General features: G+C 38.1%; 1 protein-coding gene across 3 annotated transcripts in view; it reads left to right on the top strand.

Annotated features, from left to right (window-relative positions):
• The window catches only part of cacna1c (calcium channel, voltage-dependent, L type, alpha 1C subunit), a 222,779-nt gene that overhangs the window by 173,835 nt on the left and 31,023 nt on the right, over nt 1-17,921 (top strand). For 2 of the 3 annotated variants that reach the window (XM_085137898.1, XM_085137899.1), the window contains 18 exons: nt 1,425-1,451; nt 4,627-4,787; nt 4,932-5,005; nt 5,094-5,245; nt 7,031-7,232; nt 7,432-7,552; nt 8,551-8,665; nt 9,204-9,321; nt 9,417-9,486; nt 9,662-9,794; nt 9,934-10,063; nt 12,117-12,176; nt 12,458-12,564; nt 12,957-12,971; nt 16,523-16,610; nt 16,717-16,824; nt 16,916-16,968; nt 17,058-17,204. In XM_085137898.1, coding sequence (XP_084994024.1) covers nt 1,425-1,451; nt 4,627-4,787; nt 4,932-5,005; nt 5,094-5,245; nt 7,031-7,232; nt 7,432-7,552; nt 8,551-8,665; nt 9,204-9,321; nt 9,417-9,486; nt 9,662-9,794; nt 9,934-10,063; nt 12,117-12,176; nt 12,458-12,564; nt 12,957-12,971; nt 16,523-16,610; nt 16,717-16,824; nt 16,916-16,968; nt 17,058-17,204 — 1,881 coding nt within the window. Of the gene's footprint in view, nt 1-1,424; nt 1,452-4,626; nt 4,788-4,931; nt 5,006-5,093; nt 5,246-7,030; nt 7,233-7,431; nt 7,553-8,550; nt 8,666-9,203; nt 9,322-9,416; nt 9,487-9,661; nt 9,795-9,933; nt 10,064-12,116; nt 12,177-12,457; nt 12,565-12,956; nt 12,972-16,356; nt 16,423-16,522; nt 16,611-16,716; nt 16,825-16,915; nt 16,969-17,057; nt 17,205-17,921 lie in introns of all 3 variants that reach the window. The other variant, XM_085137901.1, reaches the window with a different exon arrangement.

Genomic DNA, 17,921 nt, shown 5'->3' with positions numbered 1-17,921 from the left:
TAATTCAGAGATTAAGACGTGTGGCCCAATACTTTTGTCCACATAATGTAAGTGGCCGTGGCTAAAGTCATTTATATCTTGCTTGAACTATCATTTGCTGATTTGGTTTCCTTTTTTAATCTTGGACTATGTTTATATATTTTAAACTATATTTATAGGCTCAGGAGTTCTGCTACTCCAGCAGTTTTAACCAAACCGCATTAGCTGACATGCTGAGGATTAGGCGGGTCAGAATATTTAGGAAATAAATGACATAATATTTGCTTTATTATGTTGTTTTCTTGGCGATCAGTAATGCCCGTGGTGTTACCATTCATAACGTTTAATTTAAATTCACATATCCAGAGAATGATATGTAGTGTACCCTGCCGGGACTAGAAATATAGCCCCTTATTCTTTCTCTGTGAGATTTCAACAAATTTGACATGGAGTATTCCTCCCTGTATTCCGGAGGAAAGACTTCAGAGTATGTCAGTTCTTCTTCACATCGGCATGGAGCTGTTCCTCACGGTACAAGCTACTTTAGCACCCACTGGTCTCGTAATCAAGACGGACACATGAAGACAAGAGATGTGTGTCCTGTCAGCTCCCATATCCAGCCAGTCAGTCATTTTAGTCTTTTGTTCAGTCAGTCAGTGAAAACATTTCATTGCTTCGGTCAGTGAGCTCGTCGGTTAATTTATCTGCTTTTACCAACATCAGAATAGTCAGTGAAAACAATCCAAGAGAAGTTTCATGGGGACCATAAAATTTTCATATCTTTTTAAAAATGTGGTCATTCAGCATCCCCACAGATTTGTGATCAAATTAAATATTTAAAGTCATAAATTGAGTGATTCTTTTTTTTTTTTTAGTTTTATTTTTTAGATTAGATTTTTCCACCATGGGGACTCTTCTCGCAAAATGTCTTCCATAATCTCTTGTCCTCAGTTATCCATGTTGTACTTTTTCCCGTTACAGTGGTGAACAATCAACAGACATTTTGTTACAATAATAAATGACGTTTCTTTTTCACACCAGGATTGATTGAAGGAAATTCAAACTCGCAGTTTGCTTTCTTTTGACTGGATGCCACTGTATGTGTGTTTGGGGGTGATTTGTTCAAGAGAAAATCAGGAAATATAACGGCAAAGTGCATTTTGTTATATTGTACCCAAAATCTGTTCCCAGTGGGTGCATAAAAATGGACAGGTCGTTTTTTTTTAAAAGCAGATATGTTCTTTGATCATCCTGTGGAGAGAATCAGCAGTTGTGCTTACGTATCGGGGAATGTTTGAGGTTGATCAAGAAACATATGCCAAGACATTTGTGATAATAAGGGAAGCTATTCCCCTTTATCCCTCTCAAATCACCCCTTTCATGTGCACCTGTCTATATGTGTGTTATGTGTGTATGTATAATCCATTCTGTTTTCTGTGTTCCAGAATTAGGATCTCCAAATCCAAGTTCAGGTTAGTACATGTTGTTTACCATAGTCTCTTAATTCACCTGCTCTAATGTCTCTAATGCTGTGCTATTTAATTGGTCGTTGGTGTTTTTGTGTGTGTTTGTACCTGTGTGTGTGTGTGTGTGTCGGGGGGTGTTTGTGTACAGATGTGCAAAAGGAACACAGGCAAACATAGCCTTGCTCTTTGAAGAAACTGTTGCGAATATGTTGGTTCTTCTCTTGCAGAGTGTGATGAGAAGATCGTTGCCATGGTTATGTTTGTGCAGTAAAATAAATTTATGGTAACAATTATTTAAGCTTAGCACAGTAGTTATCAGACTGCAGAGTAGCAGACAGGGGAAAAATATAGAGTGAATGAGATGAATTAAAATGGAAGATAAACAGACAAAAGTTTTGGTGGTAATGTTTAATCAGAAAAATAGATTATTTCTTGCTTGGTAGTGATGTGAACTATTGCTTAAATGGGGTATGTCAAATAAAGTTTAACATTAATACTGTAAACAGCCTCGTTCTGTCCTACCACCACATTTAAAGCAAAAAAGTTGCCAGTAAATATGTTAGATCCGCCACTTATAAGCATTTGTGGATAATAATTATGGAACATGCTCAAATGGTTTTTTTATGTCTCATTACAGAAACAAAACACACATCACAGCTTCCACAAAATCTGCATACTGACTGTTTACTATTTGTTTACTATTTGACTTCTATGGAAACCTAATATGTCCCTTTATTGTCCCTCTCACGTCTCAGTATCTAGATTAAATGCATACATAATACATTAAGACCACACTGCTTTCATTAAAGGTCAATACAGTGGTCCCGTGTTTATCGCGGGAGTTACGTTTCAAAAATAACCCGCGATAGGTGAAATCCGTGAAGTAGCCAACTTTATTTTTTACAATTATATATATATATATATAGATGTTTTGAGGCTGTAAAACCCCTCACTACACACTTTACACACTTTTCTCAGACAGGCATGAACATTTTCACACTTTTCACTCTTATTTATAGACCCTCAAAGTTCAAGCCTTCGTAGAAAAATACGTCCAGTATTATAGAATGAAACCAAAGGCACCCGTGATTGCCTTTGACGGTGCAAAATGTTTCGTCGACATTGTTGTGTTTGTTGGGGAGAAAACTTACAAACAATTTGACAAGCTGAACGCATTCTGTACTGTACAGAAGACCCGCACGAGATTGATTGACAGTGGTTTACAGCCCATCAGGACGCAGAACACAACGCGCTGTCAAAAAAACAAAAAACAAACAAACCACAAAAAACAACCCCAAAAACCATGGAAAATTGCACACACAAAAAATCCGTGAAACAGCGAGGCCGCGAAAGGTGAACCGCGTTATAGCGAGGGACCACTTTACTCCTCAAATAATACACTTAGACTATTTAATTTAATTGCGAGAACAATAAGTTGTTGTTACAGTGATGAAGAAAAAGCTTTTGATAAGGTAAACTTTGGATTTGTTGAATCATTCTATAACTTCTGTATGCCACACCATTAGCCACTGGCACTATGGATGGAATAATCTCACAAAATGTCACACGAAACAGGGGTACTAGGCAAAGATGCCCATCACCATCAGTCTTCTTTTTTCTTTTTTAATTGAACCACTCATAGCGCCTACAGTATCTGTCAAAATAAAAATATCATCTGAATCCCAACATCTAATAATAACCTCAAGATTAGTCTTTATGCAGATGACATTTAACTTTTCATGCAAAATCCATATTCATCAGTACTTGAAACATTATCAAGGAATTATCAAAAATTTCCAACCATTCCATAAAATGGTCCAAATTCTTCCACTGATATCTCCATAGCTGGGATGGGACAACAAACTAACTATCCCTCTGTACACAAAGTATTTGAAAAACACTAATGTTTCTTGAATTGGAGTCACGGACACGATAAAAAACTGTAGCGTAACGATGCATGCCTGCTTGTGTTGTGTTGTGAGTGTGTCTCATGTAAAATTCAGTGTGAGCATCATGGCAGAAGCCAGTGTGTGCCATAAGTGACTATAAAAAGCACTCACGCACATTTAAACAGAAGACTGATGCAACATATATAGGCAGAGGGAGAAGATTCTCTGGTGGGCTGTGTTGATCTGTTTGAATTAGAGGAGTCACGATTGGATGAAAAATCCTCTTGCATGTTTACTGTGGTTGACAAATGGGTCAAGTACGCATAATGCAAAGACACCCACATGTGTACAAAATGATGACAAAGTGACTTACAGTGTTTATTTGGAGAAAAAAACAATTAATTGCTCGTTCTTTTTTTAAAGCAATTCATTACATAAATATATAATCAGTGTCTGGGCTATTGAAATTAAAAGATATACATGTGAAAATCTTAAGTGAAATTCATGCGTCACTACTTTTCCACCTGTAGGCCAACAAGACCACAAGCTGCTCTTCGTTAGTGTTTTTGATGTCACTTAACCAGGATAGGACAATTATGAAATTACAGTCGACACCTTATCAGTATATGAGCGTCGAAACACCCTTTGAGTGGAGTTTTTCACACAGATGTGACTGCAAAGTTTAACGCTAGCAATTATCAAAAACAATGACTTAAACTTCCAACATGAGAGAGCATTCAAGGTGCAAAAGACCTGACCACAGCATAGAGGAAGATATTAAAATCACTAAATTAAAAAAAAGGGGGGTTGGCATCCTAAAATGAGCTACTTCTCTTTTTAAAGCATTGTTTTCCTTTGTGTTGTAAGTCACAATACAACATATTTCACTTTAAATTTGCCCCTTCGATCATTTTTAGAGCGCAAATGTTCTTTTTTTTTTTTTCTCAAATGGTGCATATCTCATGCTCCAGCACAGCTCTTTGTACTGGTTTCTCCTTTCTGTGAAACGCCTTTGAGGATGACTAACCCTCGACCACAGACCGAGGCGTGATGTCATCACTGTTTTGTAGAAAACCTAATTGACTCTTTCTTGTCCTTCTTCCACTTCCTCTATTTGTTTTTCACCATTCGCTTGTTTCTTTTGATTATTTTTCTTGGTTTATCTTATTGCTCGTGGGTCCTTTTCTCTTCCCTCATCTTTCCCTTTTCCCACCATTCTCTGTCCCATCCTCCTACCTCTCTTTTCTCTCCCACCTTTTCCCAACTTATTATTTCTGCTTCTTCCTTCTCAGCCGCTACTCCCGGAGGTGGAACAGGCTGTGTCGAAGGAAATGCCGGGCAGCAGTCAAATCACAAGTTTTCTATTGGCTGGTCATATTCCTGGTTTTCCTCAACACTCTGACCATTGCCTCTGAACATCACCAGCAGCCTCAGTGGCTAACTGATGTACAAGGTACATTGCTCAACCCATACACATGCACACAAAACAGTAATATGTCTGATCTGGGTTTAATTATTGACCTCTGTGCAATTGCTTTCTTTGGCATTATATTTGCATCCCACTCTAATTTTACTCCCCCTTTATTTCCCTCCCCAGACATAGCCAATAAGGTTTTGCTAGCACTCTTTACTGGTGAGATGCTGTTGAAGATGTACAGTCTGGGCCTGCAGGTAGGACACTGTATCACTGTTTTGTGTTAACATTGACCACATTCTACCCTTTTTTCTACCTTTAACGTCTGCGTTTTGCTCCTCACAGGCCTACTTTGTTTCACTCTTCAATCGGTTCGACAGCTTCGTAGTATGTGGAGGGATCCTTGAAACCATTCTGGTGGAAACAAAAATCATGTCTCCTCTTGGCATCTCTGTGTTACGTTGTGTACGCTTACTCCGAATCTTCAAAATAACCAGGTTAGTGTAGACCTTAAAGCATATGCATTTGATAAGCAGAAGTTATTCCTTCAGTCCTCCAACAGGCATGAACATAAAGTACCGGTAACAGCTTTTTAATAATAATAATAATGTATACTTTATTGATCCCCATGGGCAAATTCCTCTCTGCATTTAACCCATTCACTCAGTGAAGCAGTGGGCAGCCATGGGCGCCCAGGGAGCAGTGTGTAGGGAACGGTACCTTGCTCAAGGGTACCTCAGGGTAGCCGTTCAGTGGATTCGAACCCCCAACCTTCCAATCATGGGGCCTACTGAGCTAACACTGCCCCGTTTTACAGTGTTTCTATACCAGTGGAGCCTTAATGTTGCATTCAGCAAAGCGGAAACAGAGGGTGAAGAACTAACAGGTTACAATAGGTCTGTGATGCAATTACCAAAAACAACAAACAAACTTGGATTTTATTTTGCCACAGTAATCATTTGGTGAGAATTTCCTGTTGTGACTAGTTTACATACACTCATTGACCGCTTCATTAGGTACACCTCGTTATAATGGGTTGGATGCAGTTTTCCCTTGAGAACTGCTGTAATTCTTCAAAGCATAGATTCAGCGCTGTGCTGGAAACGTTCCTCAGAGGTTTTGGTCCATATAGACACGATAGCATTTGTCAGCTATACATCCCGTCCACCACATCCCAAACGAGCACTATTGGATTGAGCTTTAGTGACTTTTGAGGCTAATAGAGTCCAGTTAACGTATTGTCAAGATTAGGAAAGCAGTGGGAAATGATTTGAGCTTTGTGACGTGGCGCCTTATCCTACTAGAAGCAGTCGTCAGAAGACACTGTGGTCATAAAGAGATGGACAGCAACAACAGCCAGGTATTGGACTGGATTCAAGGAAGGATGGATCTATGCTTTCATGTTGTTTATGCCAAATGCTGACTCGACCACCTGAATGTCGCACCATAAATCAAAGCTCATCAGACCAGGCTGACACCAACAACCATGCCACATTCAGAGTCACTTAAGTCACTGCATTAATCAGTTTAACAGGTGTACCAAATACAGTCCAGTGATATTGGCTTTTTAGACTTGTCAAGGTTTGGGAAGCATAGGGGTGAGGACCCAAATACAGGATTTCAGAAAGAAACCTTAATAACAAAGCAAAGTTTTCAATAGTAGCTTTCAATATATGTAAACAGGAGCAAAAATTAACAAGGTCTAAGAACAAAAAATCACCACTACAAAACATGCAAAGGCTACACAGAGAGAACACACTGTGACAAAGACTGGACTATTTATACACAAAGGGCTAATTAGGAAATGAATAACAGGAGGGTAACACACCCACACACGGGTAAAGACAATGGCAGAAAGGCAGATTGGAAGCAAAACATACACAGGACGCACAAAAAAAACACTTGAAGATAAAAAAAAAACAACAGGGAGTAACCAAACTACTCACAGAGATACAACGGTCACATTAACATGAAGACAGAGACAAAGGAACTCTGGAGGGCAAACACATAAAACAGAAACACAGAACAGAAGGAAAAAACAATAAAGGAAACACTGAAAAGTTCAATCCTACAACTAAAACACTAAATCATGAATCCAGGATGGCAAAACATAAACTTCTTAGCAGGAAACTCCGGCAGCACTGTTAAACTGAAACAGAAACTATCAGACTCCCTTCTAGTCACTTCTAAACTATAAAGAAATCAAAATAGAAATCCAACAGTCAACCTACCAAATATATTATAACAAGACTACCATTTCAACTAAATTTCTCTTCCTTTAGATATTGGAACTCTTTGTCCAACCTGGTGGCATCCCTGCTGAACTCTGTCCGCTCCATCGCTTCCCTGCTGCTCCTGCTGTTCCTCTTCATCATCATCTTCTCCCTGCTGGGCATGCAGCTGTTTGGGGGAAAATTCAACTTTGACGAGACCCGACGAAGCACGTTTGACAACTTCCCCCAGTCTCTGCTCACTGTGTTTCAGGTAATCATGCTCCACTTTTTCTCATGAAGTGTGTCCGGCCTCCATTGTCACCTTACATTTGTCCTTGAATGATACAAAAAGTGTAAATTTTATAATGTTGCTTAATTAAATGTAATCTGTCGCTATCACGAGGCTGAGGCTTCTTTTAAATGAAATTTTTTTTTTATAAGATTTTGTTTACTGTCTTCTGTCTCTACAGATCCTGACCGGAGAGGACTGGAACTCTGTGATGTATGATGGTATCATGGCGTATGGTGGTCCAGCTTTTCCTGGCATGCTAGTTTGCATCTACTTCATCATCCTCTTCATCTGTGGAAACTGTATCCTACCACAACAGGAGGTCCCCATTGTCACAAAGCACTTGCTCATAGGGAATCTTTTGGTTGTTCTAGATTGTTGCAGAGTCTTTCTATTATAATGTCAGGTCCTTTAGATGTTGGTGCTATGTAAATACAAATACATGGAATAGCTACACCAGTAACCCAGGAAATGGCGTGATGCTTATACGTGTAGAATTTCAAAATAAAAACATGGTGAGTCAGATCCAGTAACTGACAGTCAAATTTGTTTTCTGACAATCTTTAATCCTGTCATCAAATGGATACTGGCGTTGCTGATTGTGATTTGAATCACTGAGTCACATCTGATATCTAACCCCTTGTTAAGATGCAGTTGCAGGGGAAAAGAACACCTTTTGCATGCAGATGCTTTCCCAAAAGCTAAAAGATTTTAGTGCGGGCCACTGAGCGTCGGTAATTAAAAGTACAGAGTAGTTAAAAATGTGTTTTTCAGATTAAATTGTTACTATTCATCAGCTTAGCCTGTTGAATCCAAAGCCAGTGCAGGATTAGTCATTTGGCTTTGGAGTCTGCATTCATTGGTTTTGAATGCTGTTTATCTGATCACTTCAACATAACAGTCTATGAACATTAACTGATATGTTTATTATTTATTGATTAGCATTCAAATATCTCAGTGAATACAGAATAAAGATTACCACAAAGCAAGAAAGCACGAGACAAGGCTAATCAAAAGGTATTGGCTGAAGCATTTTCTTATTACGCCAACCCTTTTAACAAAAGATGTTTTAGCATGCAGCTCCTGTACACAGGGCTCGAAGCAAAGAATAAAACAAAGCAAAAAACAAAAACAAAAAACAAAACAAAACTCTCTTTTTAACCCAAGCCTCAAGTGGTCATTACAGGAACTGTAGGTTTTGGCTTCCTTTTTTAGCCCCAGGGGTTGCCGCCTGTTTATAGCCAGCTTTGTTTGTGATCTGATGGGTCAGCAACATCCTTAACATCACCCCTCTGAACAGACATCCTGCTGAATGTCTTCTTGGCCATTGCTGTAGACAATCTGGCAGACGCCGAGAGCCTGACATCAGCCCAGAAAGAGGAAGAGGAGGAGAAAGAGAGGAAAAAACTGGCCAGGTAAAGCAGAAAACTGAATGGAGGCAGTCAGACAAAAAATTGTAAAGGGATAGAGGGAGATGTTGAGACCCGGCCAATCCAAACAGCACAGGGAAAACTTTAGCTTGCAGCATCTTGGATAGCCTATTATTTCCTCAAGGTGAGTAAAGATGCTGACACTAGAAGCTTGAATTAAACCACTAAAATTGCTTTTTCATACATAGAATACAAACATATTATTTGGCTTTTCTCTACAACAGTTTATTATTTTTTTCAGTATCATTGCAAAGATTAATTCCCAGCAAAGATCAAAGTTGAGTTTAAAGTGCAGCTGAGAAAGAAAGTGCTCTTTAGCACAAATCATAAAAATGTATTCTGCTTAGTTGCAATCTGTATTAATCTATGGAAAAGGTGCAACAGAAAATTATAATTTTCCTCACAGCTGAGAAAATAGCCCCTATGATTACACGTCTTTATGTTGTCCCTCTGATGTTAATTTATGTATGGAGAAGGGAAGATGCTAGAGTTGAGGATCTTCTTGTTCTCTCTCCTTCTCCAGGCTTGGCAGTCCAGAGAAGCGTCATGAAAATGAGAAGCCGCCTCTGGAGGAAGAGAAGAAGGAGAAAATAGAGCTGAAGTCCATTACTTCTGATGGGGAGACCAACACTGCTACAAAGGTACATAGAGACACACAAAGACTCAGTAAGAATATGTGTGTGTGTTCAAAGGAGTGAGAAAAAAATGAACGAAATCTCATACTTCTCCTTTTCAGATTAACATGGATGACTGCTGTGGGGATGAGAGCGAAGAGAAGAATCCATATCCCGCCAATGATTATATAGGTAACACACACCACAGCCATAAACATTATGTGTTCCTATAGATATAAGGTAAGAGGTGGTTTCATTGAGAATTTTGTCTTTGCATTGCACTTATTTCCACCTTTTCCCCCTTATATTCCTTCTTCCCCCTTTCCTTCTTTATCTTACTCTCCTCTTTCCCGTTCCTCCTAATCAGGAGATGAAGACGATGATGAGCCAGAGATGCCTGTGGGCCCGAGGCCACGGCCCCTCTCTGACATTCAGCTGAAGGAGAAGGCTGTCCCCATGCCTGAGGCCCGAGCTTTCTTTATCTTCAGCCACACCAACAAGTAATCTTCCTCTCCAACTTCATTTTCTCCGCCCAATATTTCAGTCAGCTTCTGCTGTATTCGTTTTGGCATCCTTTTCCTTTAAAGAGACTAGATGAAAACATTTTGCTTTCTTTCTCTCTTGCACTTTGTTTTGTAGGTTCAGGGTTCTCTGCCATAAGGTCGTCAACCACAACATCTTCACCAACCTCATCCTCTTCTTCATCCTGCTCAGCAGCATCAGTCTAGCGGCAGAAGACCCTGTCAAAAATGACTCCTTCAGAAATAAGGTAGCATATAAGTGATATAACGCCCGTCTACTCGATTTGAGCGCATTCATAGACTGCTTTTATCTATACTTAAGCACTTTTATCTAACATCCACACACACTCTCACACTTCAATTAATTAATCTGGGGCAAATCAGGGTTCAGTATTCACAGCAGTATTTCGGCAGTATATCTAACGACCTTATGATTACTGGACGACCAGCTCTACTGCCTGAGCCACAGCCACCTGTAAGCATAAAAAACCCCATATACAACAGTATAAATAAAGTATATAAAGACATACAATGCCGAATGTACAGTAAGGCACAGTAGCCATAATTAGATGCCCACACGCACACTCATTCTGACCTAAATGGATTATAGCTATAGAGGAACCAAAGCTTATTGTGAGTGGCCCGTTACACTTAATGAGATTTTGTCTCGAGTACTGTAACTGTTACTAACTTCATGTTAAGAAGATATGAAACGCCTCTTAAGCTTTGCCCTCTTTTAAACTGTTTTATTAGCCAAAAAGAAAAATGAGTAGTTATTGTATCATTTTGTACACATACAGTGTGAAAATATATTTATGAGGGTGTTTTTTGTGTTTGTTTTGCTAAATATCTACATTTAATCAAGAAATGAATGTATTTACTGTTTTAGTGTTTGCACAGTCTGTTTTGACGATGTGTATGAAGTTGTGTCTTTTAATTCGTATGCAGCAGCGGAGACTTCGTGTTTAGCCTCAAGGCGAGCTGTGAAACCGCAACATTTTCAGTTACTTTGCAGTATACGAAGGATATATCTGCAATTGTACTCGCTGTGTGACATCAGCCCGTTGTTCGTAAATTAATGTGGTGTTTATGAATGTAATGGAGCTGTAGTCTAATGTAAACACCATGTGTGCTGCTGTATCTGTTTTTGTGCACAGTTTCCTGTCTCAGTCAGTGAGACATATTCCTCAGAGGCCAATAAAGGTCTGTTTTATTATATTTCCCCTGGCTTTGGTATAGGATCCTATTATATATTCTATTAGTCTAAACCAATTAACCTTAGTCTGAAACAGTAATGAAATAAAACAACCTGTTTTTCAGATTTTCCAGCATTTCTATTTTAGTTCATTTGGATCTGAACATTATTATTATTTCAGTAAGTTGTGGAGTCATTTATGTTATGCTGCAGCTGACCGTAAGTCCTGCTTTTTCCCCTAAAAGAAGCACACATTCAAGTTTTACCACACATTTTACCAAGTTTAGGTCTTCAAGAGTGCTTCTGCTAATTGGGCACAAATAGATTGTATATAGGCAGTGGACATCACCAACTGGTTTGTAGACTGATGTTCTGAAGCCTCTAGATGAGCATTTTGACTGTTTCTATCTTCTGTATAAAAATTTACTTCTATACAATGGATCAGCACAAGAGTTCGCCATCTTTTCAGGCCCAGTAGCTATTGCCATCGTTTATGTACAGACAATGAACCTAAAAAAAGTGCCTTCTAATGCTGTGTTTGGGTCGTGGGTGGCGCATCGGCTAGTCGTACATCTCTGAATTTTTGTAAATCGGATTGCGCCACAGCCACCGCAGCTGGGTTGAGGACTTGTGTCTGCGGCCGTGTCGTTTTTTTAGCAGCATTTTAATAATATTCCAGCACAGGAGCTCAGACACATACAGATATACAGTTTGAAAACATCCGGTTTTGAATTCTTCTTCTCCTATATTAGTGATTATGTGGTGATACTGTCTGAGTGGCGACACCTATCCTTCAGGAGAATACTGCAGCACCTTCCTGCACTGTAACGGCAGGTGTAAATACGGGTTTCTGTTAAAATCACTTGCAGTGGTCAGCGAAGCGACCATTACAGCAGGTAGACTGTGGCCTTAAGAGAGTCATGAGCATTTCTGAATTCATTCAGCTTTGCTTTGTGAAATGTTAAACAATCTTGGTTCATTAAAAACTTTCTCATGGCAAATGAAACAGTGTAACAACTTTGGTCTCTGTTCATTCAGAAAGCCTTTGCGTGTTGGGCAGGGGTAGTCCAAGTCCAGTTAAAATACAGTGTTGTATTTATTTTCAGATCCTGGGCTATGCAGATCATGTGTTTACTGGACTCTTCACCATCGAGATCATTCTTAAGGTAGTATTTAATGTTTGTGATGCACACTAATGCATTCATTCACTGTTCTTTCAGTTTCTTTGTTTTTCTTTGCTAAAATTAACATTTGGCTGTCAAATAATGTTTAATCATTACAAGCTGGTTGATGTGCTTACCAAAACTTATTTACTGAATTTAGATGTATAGATAGGCAAACTGTAGATGTGGTAATATAGTGTTGTTTCTAGTAAGCTAGCATTAAACCCTTCTAAAATATTGCTGCTCATGGTAAAAGGTAATAATCTGAACTTTGACCCCTGCAGATGACAGCCTATGGCGCCTTCCTCCACAAAGGTTCTTTCTGTAGAAACTATTTTAACATCCTGGACTTGGTGGTGGTCAGCGTGTCCCTCATCTCCTCTGGAATACAGTGAGTACAGTACGATGTTTTATGGTGCATGTGTTATACCTGATCCAGTCACGTTGTAAGCTTTTGTTCACCGATATTTCTAACATTTTCCAAATATCATTAAACACGCATTTGTGTCATTGTCTCGTATATAATCACACAAATTGTGACTACTGCGTGAGACACAAATCAAGTGCCTAAGTTGGGGAAAAAAAAACGTTTTTATTAGCAAATTGCTCGGTGCTTTACACTTCTCTGTCTTCTCATAACAAGTTCACACTTCATTACTCCTAATCCGCTGTCTCTTTGTGATGTTTATTAAAATGTTCTCTTCTTCTTGCAGCAAATAACTCATTGAAATGCTGTGATGTTTAATATTCTATACTGCACTTTCTGTCTCTGATGCTTAATAGACTAGACTTCTCGACGTAAGTCCATATTAGTCCGTGTTATAACCCCTTTAACAGACCGTCACCTGAACCGTGTAAAGCTGTCACTTTTTTGATTTGATATTCCTATAGTCTTGGAGAGTTTAGTCGAAGACTCACCCAAAGCAAGAACAAATAAAACCAAATCTGTCACTGAATGGTTTTGTCGAGTAGGATAACACTGAACTTGTAATAAATGAACACATGCAGTTCTTTTTGAGCCAGATCCACTGCAGAATGCATCTTTTACAAGCAGCAACATAATTGGTTTCTACCCAGAAAAAGTGTTACATTGAGTAAATTATCCTGGGTCTTCCAATACTCTCGTCGCATTTCATATCCAATTGATGTTAATGAGTTTGTCTTTTTTTCCACTTTTTGTCATGGATTTTGGGGGCAGGTTAAATTCAGTTCTCATATTTCTAGATAAATGCAACTCTCCTGGGTTATAGAAATGATGCCCTAATGCTAGAATCCAGTGGTTTTTGCCTGTTAAAGGTAGCGAGTGAGTGGGATTTTTCTTTATTTATCACAGTTAAAAGAACTGCAATGATGTTATGATCAACTAAACCACTACTGCGATATAGTTTTTTTATTTTTACTCCTACCAAATAAGAACCCATTTTAAGTATAAGTTGTAGAGAAGCTGTGAAAAATCCTCATAAAAAAGCATGTAAAAAAACTCCTACTGTATACACTACATATGACAGATTGCTTGTTTGTGTTGTCACCCCGAGTAAGCCTCATAATGTGACAGCATGAAATATGGCTTACATCGGCTAAGAAGACAGAACTATCGCAAAACAATACCTGATGACCTCATCTATTTTTGCTCTCTTATCGCTAGTCAGAGTCCTTTTCATCAGGTGGATGGCGTGCTTCATCCCTGTCATCAGACTCCGACAGTTAAAATATCGCCTTTTAAAAATAATTTGACGTTTCCACGAATAACCTAGCAGTTGGTTTGACTGTGATATGCGATTGATAACATCCTACTCCACACGAGCTACCTTTAAGTGCCTTTAACTTCCACATTTCTCTGTAAAAAGTTGCACAGCGGGTAATTTTTTTTCTTTTGTTTCTCACTCTTTGTTTCAAAGTTAGCACAGAGTATTGTTTCCCTCCAAATCACAACTTTACCCATCAAGAAAGTCACTCCTTGAAATATATTTATGTTGACATTTTGAAAACACCTTTTCCTCGTACTTGTGTCACACAGTGGAAAGCGTTTTTGTATTTTTCCTTCATTTATCTGAAAAACTGGCTTGTTAAATAAATGGAAGCGACTTTGACCAACTCAGCTCAAGTATAAATAATCACGCTGAGAGAGGCCCAGTTCAGATCAGAGAAGGACTAATGCTAAAGCTCTTTCCAGATAGTTATTGTACAACTCAAAATGTCATGGTATTAATTTTATTCTTTTTTTTCCTTAGTATGTAAATCACTTTCTTTTAAAGCTCTACCTGAAAAAGGTCACACCATTTGACCTTTGGCTTGTAGTGACCCTCTTTTACAGCACAGTAGTTTGCTTGTAAATGTCTGCCTGTGTCTTTATGTTGGCCCATCCGTGTTGTTTCATTATGTGTGTTTGTCCATATATTATATGTGTTTCATGTGCATTACTATGAAACGGATACACTGTTACTAATATCTGTTTTTGAGGAGCTACAGTTAGGTCCATAATTTGTCAGACAGTGACATAATTTTGGCACTTTTGCCTCTGTGAACCATTACAATGGATTTTAAATCAAACAATCAAGATGCAATTAAAGTGCAGACTTTCAGCTTTAATTTAAGGGTTTTTACAAACATTTTGCATGAACGGTTCAGGAATTACAACAATTTTCATATACGCCCTCCTACTTTCAGATGCTCAAAAGCAATTGGACAACTGGTGGACTAACATTGATGGCCTGTTCCTTTCTTATTTCATGACACACCCAAACATAATATCTGAAGTGCAAAAAATGTTGCATTTTTAAATATGAGGCTCAAAGAGATGTCAGTGCAATTGAAGGAGGCCCTCATTAAAAACAAAATAAACTAAGGTAATAAACTTTTTAAAAAATCAGAGAGGTAGGAGAAACACTGCAAAGGGCTGAAATACCACAAAAGACAACTAAGGAACATGATGTATGATGATATTTCTTTAAGATTGATCTTTAAAAATATATTTAAAAATGTGCTTTGTCATTTAATTGTCCAATTACTTTTGATTCTCTGAAAATGGTATCAAACAATGGCTTTAATTACTGAAATGTTATTGCAAACTTTTGTAAAATCACCTTGAATTAAAGCTGAAAGGGGGAAATTTATTCACATCTTAATAGCTTGATTTAAATTCACTATGGTAGTTTAGAGAAAGTTTAAAAAATTAAAATAAAAATTGTGTCTTTGTCAGACAAATTATGGACGTGACTGTATGCTTTCTGCTTTTGAAAGTGACCCCTTGATAACTGATGCTAGAACTACTCGTAACATTAACAAAGTCTATTAAATTTGCTTTAAACTGCCTAAAAAGTAAGTATGTGCATAGCTAAATAGTTTCTGTTTATAAAATAAACAACATTAACAACATTACAGCAACAAGCTAGGCATAAAGATTTATTTATTTAGTAACATAATACACGTTGGTCTTCTTGGGAAGAATGCTTTCACAGCTATGGGATGTTAGTTAGTTGTGTAGATGATGAAATGCTTGATGTTGAGTTCTGGGTTCTTGGGTTTTTGTTCCTTTTTTCATGCTCACAGTACCCCCGTTGTTTCTTTGAGTTCCTTTTTTGTGTCTGTGTTGGTGTTTTTGTTTTGTGTTCCCACTGTTTCTGTCACCTTGTTTAGTGTTTGTCTTCATATCTCGGTGTTTTTTTTCTTTTTACTCTTCTACTTGGAAGGTTAGTCTTCTGTATCCAGTTTTACTTTCAATTTTTTTCCCCTCATTGTTTTTACCTGTTGCTGACTGGTGCACCTCTCCCCTCTTCCTAGCTGTGTGCCATCATGTAATCAGTTCCCAGTGTATGTATACTCCGACCTTTCTGTTTGTCATGGCGTCTGTTTTCTTACCTTCTTTTGTTCCCGCGGTGTTACATATTTTTTCATCCTCCTTGTGTTCCTGTTTGGTCTTCTTTGTATTTTGTACAATTTTTCAGCAGCCAAATAAACTGCTCACTTTCAGTTACTTCTCCTGCCTTCGACTTCTGCCTCTCGGTGCTCTCCACTCTAAGCCTTGACAAAATTTCAGTTTTACATTTTATGTTTCCCTAAAAACAAATCAAGGCTGTGTTAAATTCCTTTTTGTATCTGTTTTTTGTCATCTTTCTTAATTCCTTGTGAACTTTTATTTCAGTTGTCCATTGTATTTTGTCCATTTTTTTTGTCATTTCATTAGCTTTTCGTTGCATCAGCCTCCACAGTTTGTGTTTAAAAGTAAAGACTCTACTGAAAGCAGTTTATGGTGTGTGTTGTTCCAACATTACAAATATATTTTTTCAAGATGGTAAGATGTGGTCAATCAAATTGGCAGGTCAGTAGTTTAATCAAATGTGTGTCTACAGGTCCAGCGCGATCAATGTTGTAAAAATCCTGAGAGTTCTGCGCGTGCTTAGACCACTGAGGGCCATCAACAGAGCCAAAGGACTAAAGGTTGACATAGTCACGCATAAAAAATACACACAATGCACACTTATCTGTCCTCTAAAAAAAGGCATAGACTTATCACTCACTCTTATATTTGGTGGGTTTTTTGCAGCATGTAGTGCAGTGCGTGTTTGTGGCCATCAGGACTATTGGCAACATCGTCATCGTCACCACGTTACTCCAGTTCATGTTCGCCTGTATTGGAGTGCAACTTTTTAAGGTAAAAAAAGGGAATATGATCAGTTAGTTAATGTACTTTTTGAACCCTTTTTTAAAATTCTGACTAAGAAATTGTCTCGTGTTTCAATCAGGGAAAGTTCTTCTACTGTACCGACAACTCTAAGCAGACTCAGGCAGAGTGCAGGTAAGAGATCCCCCCTGCAGACGGCATCTTAATCTTTTTTCTTACAGTCTAACTACATTATGTGTGTGTATGTCTGTTTGCGTCCACAGAGGTTCTTTCATCACATATAAAGACGGGGATGTGGGGAAGCCTGACAAAGCCCCAAGAGTGTGGGAGAACAGTGACTTTAACTTTGATGATGTTCTACAAGGCATGATGGCACTGTTTGCCGTGTCTACCTTCGAGGGATGGCCAGGGTGTGTGTCTATATAACAACACAGTGCAGATGTTTTTTTATGTGTATATATTAGAGATGGCACGATACCACTTTTTTATGTCCGATACCGATACCGATATCATAAATTTGGATATCTGCCGATACCGATATGAATCCGATATAGTGTTTTTTAATCAATAAAACTGTTTTTTTTAATATCTTGCTGCATTTTGTATAAGTTTATACTCAAGTTTAAATAAATAACAACACTAAAGCTATTCTGTTATACCTGTATGTAAAAAATACACTGCGCCCAAAATATTTTATAGTTCAGCAATACCAATCTAATAAACTTAAACCTGCTCCATCCTTCCTATTCTGGTATTTTAAAGAGTACTTAGCAGAAATATTAAGCAACCTAACTAATAGGGTTGCAAACTCCCAGCAAAAAAAAAATAGGGAACCCCCCACCTCATGATGCTTAATCGATGTAATCAAATTTAATTTGATGCAGTGTGGAAAAAAATGCACAGAAATAAATTATTTTTCAACAATAATTAAATAGATTCAACATCTTTCTTCAACAAAATTGCAGACTGCACAGATGGTACCTTCCCAAAGGAAAAAGTACTATAGCTTACTAAGGTATATTAGAATTAACAGTTACTATATACAGTAATGGACTTATATATATTTTTTACATCAGATTAAAACTTTGGGTGTAAGAGTCAGATAATTATTTATTAAAAGCTAGGCA

This window comes from Neolamprologus multifasciatus, chromosome 17 (genome assembly GCF_963576455.1).
Source record: "Neolamprologus multifasciatus chromosome 17, fNeoMul1.2, whole genome shotgun sequence".
Lineage (NCBI taxonomy): Eukaryota > Metazoa > Chordata > Actinopteri > Cichliformes > Cichlidae > Neolamprologus > Neolamprologus multifasciatus.
Note: the sequence above shows the minus strand (reverse complement) of the source record. Positions and strands in the feature narration are given on the sequence as shown.